Genomic DNA, 14,321 nt, shown 5'->3' with positions numbered 1-14,321 from the left:
AGAATGTTTTCATGAGATGGCATGGATCTCCCTCATGAATCAGGGTGTAAATTGATCTCGGCTACTTAGTGGTTCCATAAAAAATAAATTTAGTATGAGATGTGATATATCTTAGTAGTATGAATTTGAACAAGATTTGTCTAGATATTTAGGAAATGTTGCATTACATACTAGATTTGTTTTTTATTAAACGGAGTATACAAGAATGGCAGAGAGTGTCAAGCCCCTTCATCTTTGAGATGACCATTCATTCTTTCTTAACAGGGGACCCTCAGTACCACACATCGGTTACAAGTTAAAATTGGGACATGTACAATGTATGAGATAGCTACAATCTTCACAAATCTATACATAAATTAAGGACAACTCAAAATCCATTCGAGAAACGGTACAGTGTTCTTTACCAGTAGTATTATAATACCCGTAGAAATAATTTGAACCGTTCGTTCCTAGAGCATATTAGTATATATTTTTACAAACTCAATGAGTAGGGGTAAGTTCGACATTTAGTTTTGTTTTCATCTTGATCTCTCTTGTGTAAGATGGATCAGATCAAGATATCGCTCGCTCGCTCATATCAGAGCGTCTTCTCGCTCGACGGCGCATCCTTCTTGCTCATGAAATCCTCCCGCTGGCTGCCCCTCTCAGATGGTTATTATTTTTTGGATTATCAAAAAAAAAAGGAAAGAAACATAACGGCAAGATAATCAGACGGCCCATGTTTTCTAGTAGTTCTGACTGACCTTCAGACTTCAGAGTCGAGATAATCACAAGAGAATTCTCTATTATCTATATCATCAAAATAAGTACTATAAGTAGTTTGATGTTTGATCACAACACACATGGATCCTTTATCTGCAAATTGTACATCAGTGGACTGCCTATTAATTCGGTTAACTTTTTGAAGAAACAAATAAACCCCTCAAAAAGAAATGGAAAGAGAATATGAAACCCCTTTTGGAGGAGACCGAGGGGACAACAAAGGCGACAGAAAGACTTTAGGTTGAATATTAAGGATGCAAAAGATTTCCAAACCTCAAAAGTTGAGATGGACAACGATATGCTTGTGTCTCATTCGAATACGAGAATAGTTGGATTAGAGCTGGAAACAGAAACTTGCATGCTTAGAATGAATATATAAGGGCTTAAAAAGCATTAACTTTTGAGCTAGATATATATACTTCGCTAGTGGTTTGATTAACCAACAGTTCACGGCAATCCTTATTGTCTCCAGCAACCAATTTCTTGGTGTTTTTGCCTCTTCTTCCTTCACTCGGCGTGCTAAAAGGACAAGGATAATTTGAGACGGAAGAAACAGTTGGTTCTTAAAAGGGATTATACATGAGAAAATATGAACTGACTGCGATGTAGCACCGGTTTAAATTGAATTAATCTCCCTAGGAGCAACCGACCCCATGTGCAGAATGCTACTCAAGTTCTAAAATGTGCACCGCTTTTAGGAAGCGCATGACCAAACTAGTTAACTTGTATGAAATTTGCATGGTTTGATTTGAGAAGAAATACATCCTATAATATAATAATATTTTTAAATTTTGTCTTCATAATATAATACTCCCTTTATTTTTTATAATATAATGTTTTCAAAGTTCAAGGTTGAATTAATCATATCATATAAAAAAAATGGAGGGGAAGTAGATTTTAAACCCCCGAGGGATTCAAACGGTTGTGAAATTTTTCCACAAAAGTAAGATATAATGTAGATGAACGGTCAAATTTGATCTACCCATGGAGAAAAAAACACAATAAATTTTATTGCAAGTGCATTAAAAAATTACTTGTAATTTTTGTTTCTGTACGTGTGGATCGAATCTGATCATGCATGTTACTGGGGAGGGACATAAGATTTACTACTCGAGATGTTAGAAAGGCAAGGTAAAGGAACCCCTGCCCTGCGAGCACGCAAGGATCGGAGCCAGCAAAAGGTGACGAGGACTTGGCGTGTGAATAATGAGGCAAAAGATTTCCAAAGCTCAAAGGTAGAGATGGGATGGGATGGTCTCATTCGGGAATCTGCAAATTATTGGCCGGCAGGGCTTGTCGTGTACTCTTACCTCAATTTGTGAAACAAAGACGCTGCTAATCCTGACATGGTGCACTTGTGCACAACGGGGAAAATATTAAATATGGCATCATTGTGGACGGCAGCAAACCAATTTGCTACTATAGTTCTTACCGCGGATTATGCTTAGTTTTAACAGGTAAGTTACCAGGGAGCACAGTTGTGACAACTAGAAGGCACTTGTGAATCAGATGTACCAGGTGAAGTTCATATCTGAAGAGTGACGACGCCTGGCAAGAAACAATTCAAACCTAGGAGAAGTTCAAACTGTACTCAAGCATTTGCAAACAGCTCACAAAATCGCAATACATTCTTGTTTAAGCAAAACGGGTCATTCTCAAAAGCAATCGGACTGCAGTTTCAAGACATGTACATACATTTTTCGTGTCCATGCAATCAACTGTATATAGTAGTGTAGAATGCACTGCTGTGCTCCCCTGGCCTCCTTGGGTTGAGATGATAAAACCGCAAATCTTCTATACAACCATCATATAAGCTGTTACAAAAAAAAAATGAAATAAAACATATTCTACAGCGTTTCTTACAAACAAACTCCCTGGGCCCAAAATCCCATAAATAACCTCTGGCTGGGGCCATTGAATCTCCGTACATCAGATGGGGAAGGGCAAGCTTACAAAAACTGCAAGGCGCTTCGGTCTCCAAAGGCTCAGCCGTTGAAACTACAACTGCTGGGGTTTTCAGCTAAAAGCTATAGATGAACTGATCAGTGTGCAATCGGGCTTGAATATTCGGGTCCACTCTCCGAAGAGGTTATGCTGGATGACCCTGCCGATGTCACGTTGCTGTGTGAACCATTCCTTGTGGATTTTGGTTGGAGTTCCATCTCTCTTTGCCTCTCTGGGGCTGCAGGTCTCTGCCCCTCATCAGCTAATCTCTTCAGGATGTTCATTATCGTGGGAACGAATTTCGTCGAAAGTGATAGGACGGCTGGAAGCTGCAACATTGCAGGCATAAAAACAAGTATCAGGAGAGAAACTCTTTAGGAAGCTTGAAATATATACTAATGGCAATGTGGCTTCAATACTTACAAATCCATTTTGGAACTCCTTGGCAATGTCTAGCTGTACCCACATGGCTTTTCCAACAAGGAAAACAACAAATATGACTCCCAGGTAAAGGGGATTCCTGCCATTAAAGAGAACTCAGTACGGTCAAACACTGCAATAGCTTATCAAATGCTCATGCATGATTCAGTAGACAGAAGGAAATACTTTAACAATGTCATGAACTCGTTGAATCCAAGGATAGCCATTGCGGCAAGTGCCCATGGAGGTGGCAGCCAGTTGTTGTTCCTCTTATTTGCCTCCTGATGAAGGAAAAAGTAAAACAGTTAGGCATACAATCATACATCATTTTATACCCAATAGGTCAATCCCACTCCACAATGTTTCAAGTACCAAACGAAAATTAAAGATTTCAATTAACAGGATACCTGAGCAGCTATGGCCTGAGTGACAGTATATTCAGTTTCAGCCTTAAATTGCCTCCATAAAGATTTGCACTGGACAGGTGTAATTAAAGTTTTCTCCTCTGGAACCTGCTTGTGCAAATGACATTTACTTAGCAAAACATATGGTTCATGCTGAAAAGAAGTTACTGAAAAGGATAAAAACAAAGGGTCGCTTGGGCAGACAAAAATGACAGCATTAAACATAGCACACAGCTTCCTTACCCTTTCCCATGAGCTAGAGGCAAGTGGATCGAACGATTGGATGCTCCTATCTGTAGTCCCTGGCCTTGCTGTGTCAACTAGAGCAAGGGACAGGGTGTTCTCAATGTTGTCACCATCCTCATCCAATCGAATTGCAGCCATTGTAGAAAGCAACTTCATAGACTGTAACGCAGAAATGGAGAAGTTGATGGATTAGTTATAGAACCAATCCATTTGTGTTTCAAATAGACACGATATTAGCATTTGACATACAGCTGAACGAGCAGTTTTAGTAATGGCCTTTATGTCCTCCTTTCCGGTCCACACTCTTGGCATTGAGTCAGCATCACGGCTGAATAGTGTTGAGAACCTTCATGTTTTTCATCCAATTAGTCTCTGAAAACACATATCATTTGAATCAACATTTGGTGTGCAGCTCACCTGTCCTTCATCCGAATCAAGACCCTTGCAGCTTCCTCTTTTGCCTTTGATTCAACAACGCTCTTTCCGTGACTCTCCAGCTTTGAAAGTAATTCTTTCTGAGTCACCTCATCAAGCTCAAAAGATGCCATGGCAGATTCAAAACCCGAAACAGCAGATTTTGTCTCGCGTTGAAGAAGCTTCCTAATTGCTGGCCAGGTTTCTTCACTGGCTGAATCTAGAAGAGCTTCAACTGGTTCTGCCAGTGCCTTGGTAAGTTGTCCCTAAAATAACACATCTCAAATTAGATAATGGCTTGTTTCTCTTGATAACTTTGCCAACCATTTGATTAGATAAACATAAGCAACCTCGTATTTGGAACAAAGTTCAGATAGTTTTTTGGCACGAACTGATGCCACATGCGCCTCAATGTCACGCTTAAGCTTATCCTTAATTTTTGATGGGTCCCATTTCACTTGTTGGATAGCAGCATCTGTCAATGGATACACAAATATATCATTGTCATCAGATACTCCATATATTCATTTGTGCAGAAAAAGGAGGAGTGCAACATATACCATCTGAACAAAAGAGTTTTCTCATAAATCCATGTTCATTACCAGCTAATATTATAGTTTAAAAAGCAGAAACATCAACGCAGCAAATCGTTATTATTTCATTTGGTAGTTAACCACCTTCTTCATAATCCTAGCTTCATCCCTGCCTAAGCTGGGTGCAATTCACATGCAAAAACAAGAATTGTACCTGGTCCTTTTTTAGATACCAAAACTAGGTTTCATAATGAAATTGGATCCATCAGGAAAATATTGAGTAGCTAGTAATGAATTGGGCTCTCAGCAGATGACTGAATCGAAACATATATTGCTTTTGGAGAGTTCACTTTGTGACTTTTTAGCATTGAAAGATGTCAACTGGATTGTTTTTTATGTTATAATGACCTAGCTAGCTTCCACTTGTTCAGGCAATAAAACCAAAAGTACCCGGGGTTAACTTACCGGTAACCAACATAGCTAGAACAGTGGATCAGTATTCTCCAGATTAAAATATCATGCAAGTAACATTCTGAAAACATACCTTCGGATCCTTTGTCAAACTTCTCCAAGAAAACCTTAGTACAGTCACGAGCAGCAACAGCAAAACCCTCCTTTTCTAGGGACTTGTCAAAGGACTCCTTAAATGCTTCTAAAGTTCTAGTCCGTAAATGATCCAAAAGATTTTGGTATGCAGGGTTGACAAGCTAAAAGGCAAGGAAACATTGGTATAAGAACAAATCAAGATAATAATATCAGTAAATAAATGCACTAATAACATGGAACAAGAACAACTAAAAAAATAGTAGAACATGAGACAGGATCAGTATTTTTTTTTCTAATATACCTAAAAAATAATTTAGCGGGAAAATGAATACAAAGTTCATGGATTTGATATTAAATTTTCAGTTTGCTGTAAAACACTTTCCCTCTTCGACTTATCTCAGAAGATATTGTAATCGGTCATCAAGAAATGAACATTGCGATTTGTATTCCAGATCAAATTTACGGTAAACAAAGATGGTATTGAACCTTGATTGGTACCATGGCAAAGATCTCAAAGTTGGAAAATGCCATCACGTATCATTGACACGTTTGCCCAGGCCCTTATGTCATTCTTACAACTAACTGTATTTTCTGTATGCGATGGTACTTACCTAATACTGGCCCTATTTCAACTCTTGGTTGAACATCATGTGCAGAGAGGACGGCACTTATAATGGGATAAAACAAACATAAAAGCTCATAGGAAGTATGGAAGAACCTGCAAAAGTTTAGACTCAAGTTGGTGCCTTTTCGAAGTTCTGACACCTTCATCAAAATAAATAGCTTCCATGTCATACCTACAATTTAAAGAAAAAAAACCATCATAGCTTGTTCTTGCCTAGCAAACCAGGTAAAATTGCAATATGTGCTTTATATACAAATTTTGTTTGAATCTGGTGTGCATTCTACAACCTCAATTCAAATTTAATATGTTTTCTCGATGTTCCATTTGAACTTGATGTGCTTTGTACAAATTATTTTTTGTAAAGAAAGTTGTTTGGTTTCCAAGCTCAAGACTGCTTAGTCATTTTGGGCAAGCACTTGATCCATCTTGACAAGAAAAGTTTGATTCTCACAGAGCAAAAAGAAACACGAGTCTAAATAAGGGCCTGCTTCCACTGGTTTAGAGTAATTGGCTGGTTCCAAGAACTATACCAAAAACATGTTATTATGCTTTTGGCTTAGATAAAGTTGGTGAGAATCAACATCGCGGGGGAACAAACTGACCTAGCCTACACCATAAAGTATGAATAGTAAAGAGCAGTAACCGACTAGTCCCCCATGAGTTATGCAAATCTTGGGAATATCATAGCCGGAATTAAAAAAAATAGTATTGGTCAAAAGGTACTGATGAACTCACTCTGATAAGCATCTGTCAAGAAGGTTGCTGATCTTCTTCCCAAACCCAGGCACGTAATCATGTTGAACAGCTTCCTCAAATTGTTGCCACTCCTTTTAAATACAAAACATATAAAGTATCAGCTGATTTCTTCAATCAAATTAGTGTAGGTCAAGCACAACATGTATTGCAATCACCTCATCAGCTGTAAAACTGGCAATTTTCTCATTACCGATTTCCTCACAGCGTACAGTAGCGACCATAACCTGAATTAAATGCGGAAAAGATGTCAGCATGCATAATTTTGATAACTCGCTACTGAAAGGGGCAAGGATGCTTACTTTATGAGCTGGTAGATCAAGGTCTTTATTCTCCTTAATGACCTTCCAAAATTGTTGTGAACTGAAAGAGAAACCAGATGCAGGGACAACGCCCCGCCGATCTCCAGCAAGTCCACCAGGAGCAATAGACTGTTGGAACCTATCTCTTAAACTGGCAACCTAAATAAATTAATTTATTATCAGTCATACAATTTCCAGAAGATCAGTAACAAGCACAGATTCATAACTAATGCTTAACGATGCCAACCTGCTCTTTGAATAACTCCTCCTTTTCCTCATAACTAGATAGGGCCACAACTTCGACCTGCATGGAGAACAGACTTGGCAGTGAGAAAATATAGAATATAACATTAACTAGAAATATTGAATTGTGGATTTTACATTGAAAAATTCACTCAGTGGAGTTTCCTTGTGGGCATGGGGTTTAGGGACACCATCCCATATCTGCAGCAAGACGAAAAGATTAGTGTATTTAAAATGGAAGAAAGGTCAAGCAGACAGGAAAAGGGCTCTCAAGTAAATGCATACCTTCTGAATATCTTCCCTTAGAATCGGTTCAAGATTTTCCAGAGGTGTCTGTTGTAAACCGAAATGGGCACATGTTAGTTGCAGTACATAGATTTGGATTTGGAGTTCATAGTAGGACTGCTGGTAGTTTCTCAGGAAACTAACAGCCTAAATTGCACCCTAGCAAGCCCTCACCTTTGATTTATCACGAATAACAAACAACAATGTCGTTTTACGTGGACTGAACAATCTCATCATAACCTATTCAGGTTGACAAAGACACAATGATATTATAGTATCTTCCACCACTGAAGAATCAGGAATCAAAGAAAATAAGCCCACATTGTAGCACTAACAAACTGACCTGGAAAACAGTCTTCAAAAGAGGTTTGTTCGCAGCCTGTTCTCTACCAATGTCATGACACCACCTATGGAAGAAAATAATTAAAAGTTCACTCATTGCACTGTCCAATTTAGGAAACAATAGGTCCAACGCACATCATTCAGCAGAACTTACATATTGATCAACACAATATCTGAAACAGCCAAAGCAAACAGTGCACTTTGCTTTTCAAAGGCTGTGTCATCCTGAAACATCACAAGTAAATTAAAGAGTTATTGTGAGGCAAAAGGTCAAACCAAAAACAAAAAGTAACAAACAATAAAGTGCCTTTTCATCATGTAATTTGACCCAAGAACACCAAATTTATCACATAATTTCACTTAAGATATTGTAGCACAAAACACCAGCTCTCCAAAGCATGTTCTTGATTAAGACTCTACTAAATAGCAAAGGCATCTAAGACCCACGCCTTCTCCAATGGACCTCTCCAGCAGTTAGGAAAGAATCTCAAAGTATGAGGGAGGAAAAAACATATAGTAGATATGTAAGGCAGTTCACTGATATTTTAACTCCACGGACCAAAAGTCCACGTATCATTATTACAATGTGTCATTTGTTGTTTACAAATAAGTCAAGGCCAATGGCAGGAAGGTAGAAAAATCACAGATGCAGTGCTTTATGACAAATTTTCCCAAAGATGGTATTAAGTAAATACAAGTGTTTTATGAAACTTAGATCAAAATACCCAGCATGAGCAAGTTTTTTTTAGAATATGCAGGAGATCTGCATATCATTTCATTAAGAGAGGAAAAAGGTGGTGGGAGAACAAGAGCAAGTTACTCAACAAATAACAAACATCACATAACCCTGATGCCCATTAGCAGTTGAAAGGATCAACATGAGGAAATTTTAGCTTAATCTTGTGGGCTTATATGATGAAGCCAAAATGCAATGGATGGTACTAAGATTGTTTCACAAGCTATGCCACTACATATCTTGTTTAACTACACGTCAGAAATATGCAAATATGAAATCAATGGGAGGGTTAAGTTTATTAGCTTAGCTAATTTGGATGGTGCCTTGCTAGTACAGGACACTCCTTAACTCTGTACTATCAGATACACAAAAATCTCCGTTTCAACAAACAATTGGTAAAGCAAACTTAAGTATGTACCCGTCACACTAATACTGGCATCTAATCCAATCAACTACAGATCAGGAAAAACAATTGTTTTTTTATTACCTCTCCCCTCTCTCGACCATCCGTGCCTTCCAAATCCATTACAAGAGTGCATGGTTCAATATTATGGGCCTTCGCCATCCATATACCTTTGGTAGTCTGTGACCTGAAGAATTCAGAAAATGGCAGTGAACTTGATTTAGAATAAGAACCAATTCCATCAAAGCCAATAAAGTTTCTGATGAGAAAAGGCATGAACTAAAGGCTAGAAAGGAATAAGAACATGCCTTCCTTTGAAGGCATCCATTTCCCTGAAATTGGTGCGGAAAAGGTGATTTAAAAGTGTACTCTTTCCTGGAAAAAAATGTAAAAAGGAATTGATGAACAATGGCGCTGGGATAAAATATATTATTCATTGAAAACAGATAGAGCAAATGATGAAAGGAAAAAAAAAACACCATACCACTACTTTGTGGACCCATTATTGACACAACAGCATATGAAAGCCCACATTCGCCCATTTTAACTTCCTTCATGAAGTTCTCCAATCCAGAAACATTGAAAACGCCATCTCCATCAATAAGCTGTGTTGAAAAACAGGCATCCATTTCTGCAAGACAAGTAATAGAAAAAATCACTAGTAAGCTCTTTAGAGAAAATGATATAACCAAAAGCAAATGAGTAGAACATGTTTTCCAATGCACAACCCCTGAAAGATTATTGTAAGAACCAAATGATACTAGAAAATAAACACAGGTTAAGCAAATTGCTTGGCTGGTGGGATATCAATAATAAAAAAAAATAGTGCTTCTACACAATACCATACAAAATTACCGTCATCAAGCATACTAGCATTGTAAGAAACCGACTGAAATATTGATGAAACCACAAGCATTAAATGGGGAGAGAGCTCAGAGCTGTATGAAGTCCAATTTTACTTTAATGTACTTACTAAGGCGAAGCAAATTGATGGGTGCGAGCTTCCCTTTGGTCGGGTGCTCTACTTAATTATTACTACAGATCGCACACTGTACAATCTCGCATCCAACCACCCCAAGTGATACTACTCGTTACCGTAAAACACGAATCACTCAATGGTAATCGCATGAACTGGATTTTCTACGGCCACTTAGGGCGATAGTGCCACCCCCCCCCCCCAAAGCATCATTAACCCTAGCCTAGCCTAGCCTAGCCAAATCGTACGGCGGGCGAGATCACGGAATCGAGAGGGAGCAAGCTTCAAAAAAAAATAAAAATAAAACAGCTCGAGCTTTTCCGGCCGATCTAGCGGGCGATCCAAGCGAGCGCGGCGAGCTCCGCGTCGAATCGAGCTCCAATCCCCCCACCCCCAACCCTAAACCCCCGCACCGGGGGGGAGGGCACCCAGGCTTGAATCGGCCCGGGCCCACCGAGGTCGCCGCCACGAACCGCACAGCGTGCGCCCCCCCCCCCCCCCCCCCCCGCCGTCGATCCGACCATCCCCGCCGCCGCAGCGAAACACGAGAAGGACGGGGGGGAAGTACCAACGGAGAAATCCAAATCGGAGCCCCCGGAGGAGGAAGCAGGAGAGCGATCCGGGGCGTCGATCGGATCAGGGAGGGGGAGGGGGGAGATTTAGAGCGAGAGAGGGGGCGCACCTGGGAGATGGCGCCGGGGACCTCCCCTCCCGCGGCGGTCGGCGGCGGCGGCGACGGCAAGGGAAGCGGGTGGGGGAAGGAGGGAGGGGAGGGAGGAAGGAAGGAAAGGCGTGCGTGCGTGTTGGTGGTGGTGATGGGTGGCTCTTTATTGAGAAGTGGGTAATTGTAATTTTCGAAAAGCTGTTTATGAACAGTATGATTAGTTGATTTCGATTGATTTCGGATTTGGAAAATTTAAAAAATGAATAATAAGGTATACCGTTTTTTATTTTGAAAAAAAAATAAAGTACACCGTTGGATGATAGAGAGAGCGACGGCCTACTCGTACACGTGTAATTCCATGCGTATTAATGTGGCTGCCAAACATCTTGGCTTACTCTTAACATGTCAATTTTGTGTTAAAATTACTGCTGGTAGTTTATGTAAAATAGTGGCACCATTTATTTATAAATTTTGTCAGTCTGGTTGTCAATTTGTCATACGGGGTAACTCCGTGTATTTTGTTGGGATGTCTGGGAAAGAAATTTGATCCGTAGACACATTCACACCGCGGGTGACGTGGCACGTGGGCCCACTCCCACCGACCTGAGGGCCACAGGATAGGAAGCAAGGGATGAGGGGATCTCCTGCGGCCAGTAGATACGGTTGGATGTTTACTTGTGATCATTCATCAGTTAACTGTGCATGGCAGTGTACACTGTACAGTGTATAGGCTCATGAGAATGAGACTGACTGGCATGGTCCGATGCGCGCCAACCCGATGCAGGCAACCAAACACACCCATAAGAATTATAGGATTGGGTAGAGACAGTGACGAACCCAAAAAAAAATATAAGGGTCCAATACGTACTAATTATCTAATTTTTTATCATATAATTTAGTTAGAATTGAATAATTTACCCAGGGTCTGAGGATGCCGGGAAAATGTACCTAGAATCGCCACACGGGTGGGGGATGTAGTTATACCGAAAAAACTTGGACTAGTGTTTCTGGGACTGAATAAGGATAGGTTATCACTACTCGGACTTAGTGATATCAATGGTAACCAATCCGTTACTTGAAATAAACAAGCGAAATTGAATAAATTTTATAAAAAAGTATGTTTAAAATTTTATTGAACTTGATCGGTATATTAAGCAGCTTCTATTATCTTATCCCGGTAGTAAGCCTGATTACCGCAATAATCTTTTTTTTTGCGGTAAGCCTGATTACCGCAATAATCGACCGTAAGGAAACCTTGGTTCAAATAAGCAAGCACTATAAGTTCTTTTGAAATGTAGGATTCTTAAAAAAAACATGATTGAAATACCATGACATGCTGAATCAAAATTAAATTTAGGAACCTCACAACTTTTATGTGTTTAGGTGCCTTGCAGGGAAAATATGAGAATTTTGATATTGCATTTTGCTTAAATTAGAAAGAGAACAAGACCACAGCTCATGTTAATGTGTTGAGCCATTCAAATAAATTTCTTGGGACCTGCATTTTAAGGATAAAAAAATATCACTAACCAAGTCCTACAAAATAATTTTTCTAAATCATTCGTTCCAAATAAATCACATCAAAATATTTATGAGGGATAATCTACCTAGTATTTCACAATATAAATGACACAAGTAATCATCACAACGCTTTTGAGTAAACGGTGACTTAAAACAAGCACTTAGTTGCGTTGAAATACATTTTTTCCCTCAAAAAATAAAAAACCACAAGCAACATACATAGAACAACAATAACGTAGAAAAAAATCAGTTTTCTACTAAATCTCTCGTAGTAAATAACCTCCATTGCTGGTCAGCACACTATTATGATGATCCGTTAATTCCAATGTAAATGGACCATGGCTGTTCTAAAAAAAAAAAGACCATGGCACGTACGACCGGTGACACGCCAGGCACAGAAAATCCCGGGAGGCATGGCACGAGTGGAGAACCTCTCACCGACAAGATGGGACCCACGCAGTCCTGGGCCCACACGTCAGTGACCTAAGCCAGAAATCAGATGTACATAGAAAAGACGTGACAGGCAAAAAAAAAAAAAGATCGGGGTCGTTGGCAGGGAGAGCCGAAAGGTAGGCGGCCACCCAGGCGCCGCCCACGGGATGACGTGTCAACCCAACTCCTTTTTGCGACCACGCTTTGGGCTGGCGACTGCTTATAATTAATCAACGAAGGTTACATTTTTTTTTCTAGAAATTAAGGAAGATGACATGATTTGGAGAGGCTCTCGCAGCTTTATCTTTGTCAGAATTTTTTTTGTCCACAAAATAATCTAGATTCTCAGCCAGCTTCAAAGATTCTGTAACTATAAAATTTAGAAAATTAACTGAAAACTAAAAGTTAGGTTTATACTATATAATTCAAAAAAAAACTAAAAGACAGAACTAAAAGACTCTTACAAATCTTAAGCTTCCAAATAGGACCTAAATACTAAATAGAGAGATTAGGCAAAATATCATTCAAAACTGAATTCAATCTAAAAGATTAGGTTTCTAAGCTCTTTATTTATTGTTATTTTCTGAACTCTATGGCTATATAATTAAAATATAGTTGAGAGTTCAAATTATTTGATGAGCTAAAAATTTTGAAAGAAATCGTAGCCTAGGGTGTGTTTTTCTCTCCCTTTTAACTACTATCATCGTTTTCCGCGTACACGCTTCCCTAATTGATAAACGGTGTGTTTTTTACAAAAAGAAGAATTTCTATAGTAAAGTTGTTTTTAGAAAATAAACATATTGATCTCTTATTTAAGTGTATTTTAAGCTAATACTTCATTCATCATGTGCTAGTCCATCACTCCGTATATACCCGAAGAAAAAGATTCCCAGCCCATACAATACAACACAACCTAAACCTCTCAAATATGGCCTAGCTAGGACTAGCAAGTTGTAGTGCAAAATTGGATGGCATGATCAGCTGTCCGAATGATTACATAGATCTCAAGCGATTAATGATTGAACCACCTCCTTTCGATCCCCCATAAAAGCCAACGGTAGATTATACTAATACTATGCAAGTAAATCTGGCCTGGGCACCAAAGAGGCTGCAGAGAGAGAGATGAAACAACTTTTGATGACGGTACTACCAGGGGGACCATACAATCAATCCATCCATTTTCCATCATATCGATCCTTGCATAGTTTGTTGCAATCCTCTCCCTTCTATTTGACAACTTTGCTGCATAAACAATTGCTTGCTAATCATCTCTCTTTGGTCTCAAGCCTTCTCCACGTAACCGGGGGCTAATATAATAACACTACAACTAAGTAGTATGCCGTTAATTACTACCGTAATGCTAGCTGCTGCTCATGGTTAAGCAGAAAGGTGAGCTTTGAGTTTTTTTGACCAGCCAAATTAAAGCGAGTTGCACTTGCACAACACGCTGTCAACCAGGGCATGCGCCGCGCACGGGCTGGTCGGTCAAACCGACAGGCTGGAAACATTCGTCGTCCATTGCTTGCGAGGTTGCGATCCCAAAGTGTATAAAAATGAAATCTTCTGAATAGCCTCCGTTAGTTTAGGGAGAAATTACAAATATATGGAGTATATCACTACTTTCACCCCCTAACTTGAATAGCCATAAAAGAAACATAAACTGCAAATTTACCATTGGTTTTGATTTGCATTGTTTCCGTTTGCCACTGTCATGCATTTGATTTCATGCAAATAAGAGGACAGAAATAATTCATAAAAAATAAATAAACA

At 39.4% G+C, this 14,321-nt stretch overlaps 1 protein-coding gene across 1 annotated transcript; it reads right to left on the bottom strand.

Moving 5' to 3' along the window:
- Nucleotides 1-2,360: 2,360 nt before the first annotated feature.
- Nucleotides 2,361-10,752, bottom strand: LOC127775540 (protein ROOT HAIR DEFECTIVE 3). The gene is made up of 23 exons (XM_052301800.1): nt 10,617-10,752; nt 9,443-9,589; nt 9,267-9,333; nt 9,043-9,145; nt 7,974-8,044; nt 7,821-7,884; nt 7,652-7,717; nt 7,478-7,525; nt 7,331-7,393; nt 7,197-7,253; nt 6,950-7,108; nt 6,806-6,874; nt 6,630-6,721; nt 5,988-6,066; nt 5,268-5,430; nt 4,541-4,665; nt 4,194-4,456; nt 4,026-4,122; nt 3,774-3,935; nt 3,534-3,638; nt 3,313-3,407; nt 3,130-3,226; nt 2,361-3,035 (listed from the first exon to the last, which is right to left on the bottom strand). Exons 2-23 carry the CDS (start codon nt 9,585-9,587, stop codon nt 2,805-2,807), a joined length of 2,421 nt encoding a protein of 806 aa, XP_052157760.1. The 5' UTR covers nt 9,588-9,589; nt 10,617-10,752; the 3' UTR covers nt 2,361-2,804.
- Nucleotides 10,753-14,321: the final 3,569 nt, after the last annotated feature.

This window comes from Oryza glaberrima, chromosome 1 (genome assembly GCF_000147395.1).
Source record: "Oryza glaberrima chromosome 1, OglaRS2, whole genome shotgun sequence".
NCBI classification, from domain to species: domain Eukaryota; kingdom Viridiplantae; phylum Streptophyta; class Magnoliopsida; order Poales; family Poaceae; genus Oryza; species Oryza glaberrima.
The sequence above is the reverse complement of the archived record's forward strand: the minus strand, read 5'-3'. Positions and strand labels throughout refer to the sequence as shown.

Excerpts from the sequence above, each read along its gene's own strand:
- LOC127775540 (XM_052301800.1), bottom strand. The coding sequence starts at position 9,587 with ATGGATGCCTGTTTTTCAACACAGCTTATTGATGGAGATGGCGTTTTC. Across the intron at positions 7,109-7,196 it reads AGGAGTTATTCAAAGAGCAG|GTTGCCAGTTTAAGAGATAG; the intron begins GTTGGCATCGTT and ends TAATTTATTTAG. Across the intron at positions 5,431-5,987 it reads TTGAGTCTAAACTTTTGCAG|CTTGTCAACCCTGCATACCA; the intron begins GTTCTTCCATAC and ends CTTGCCTTTTAG.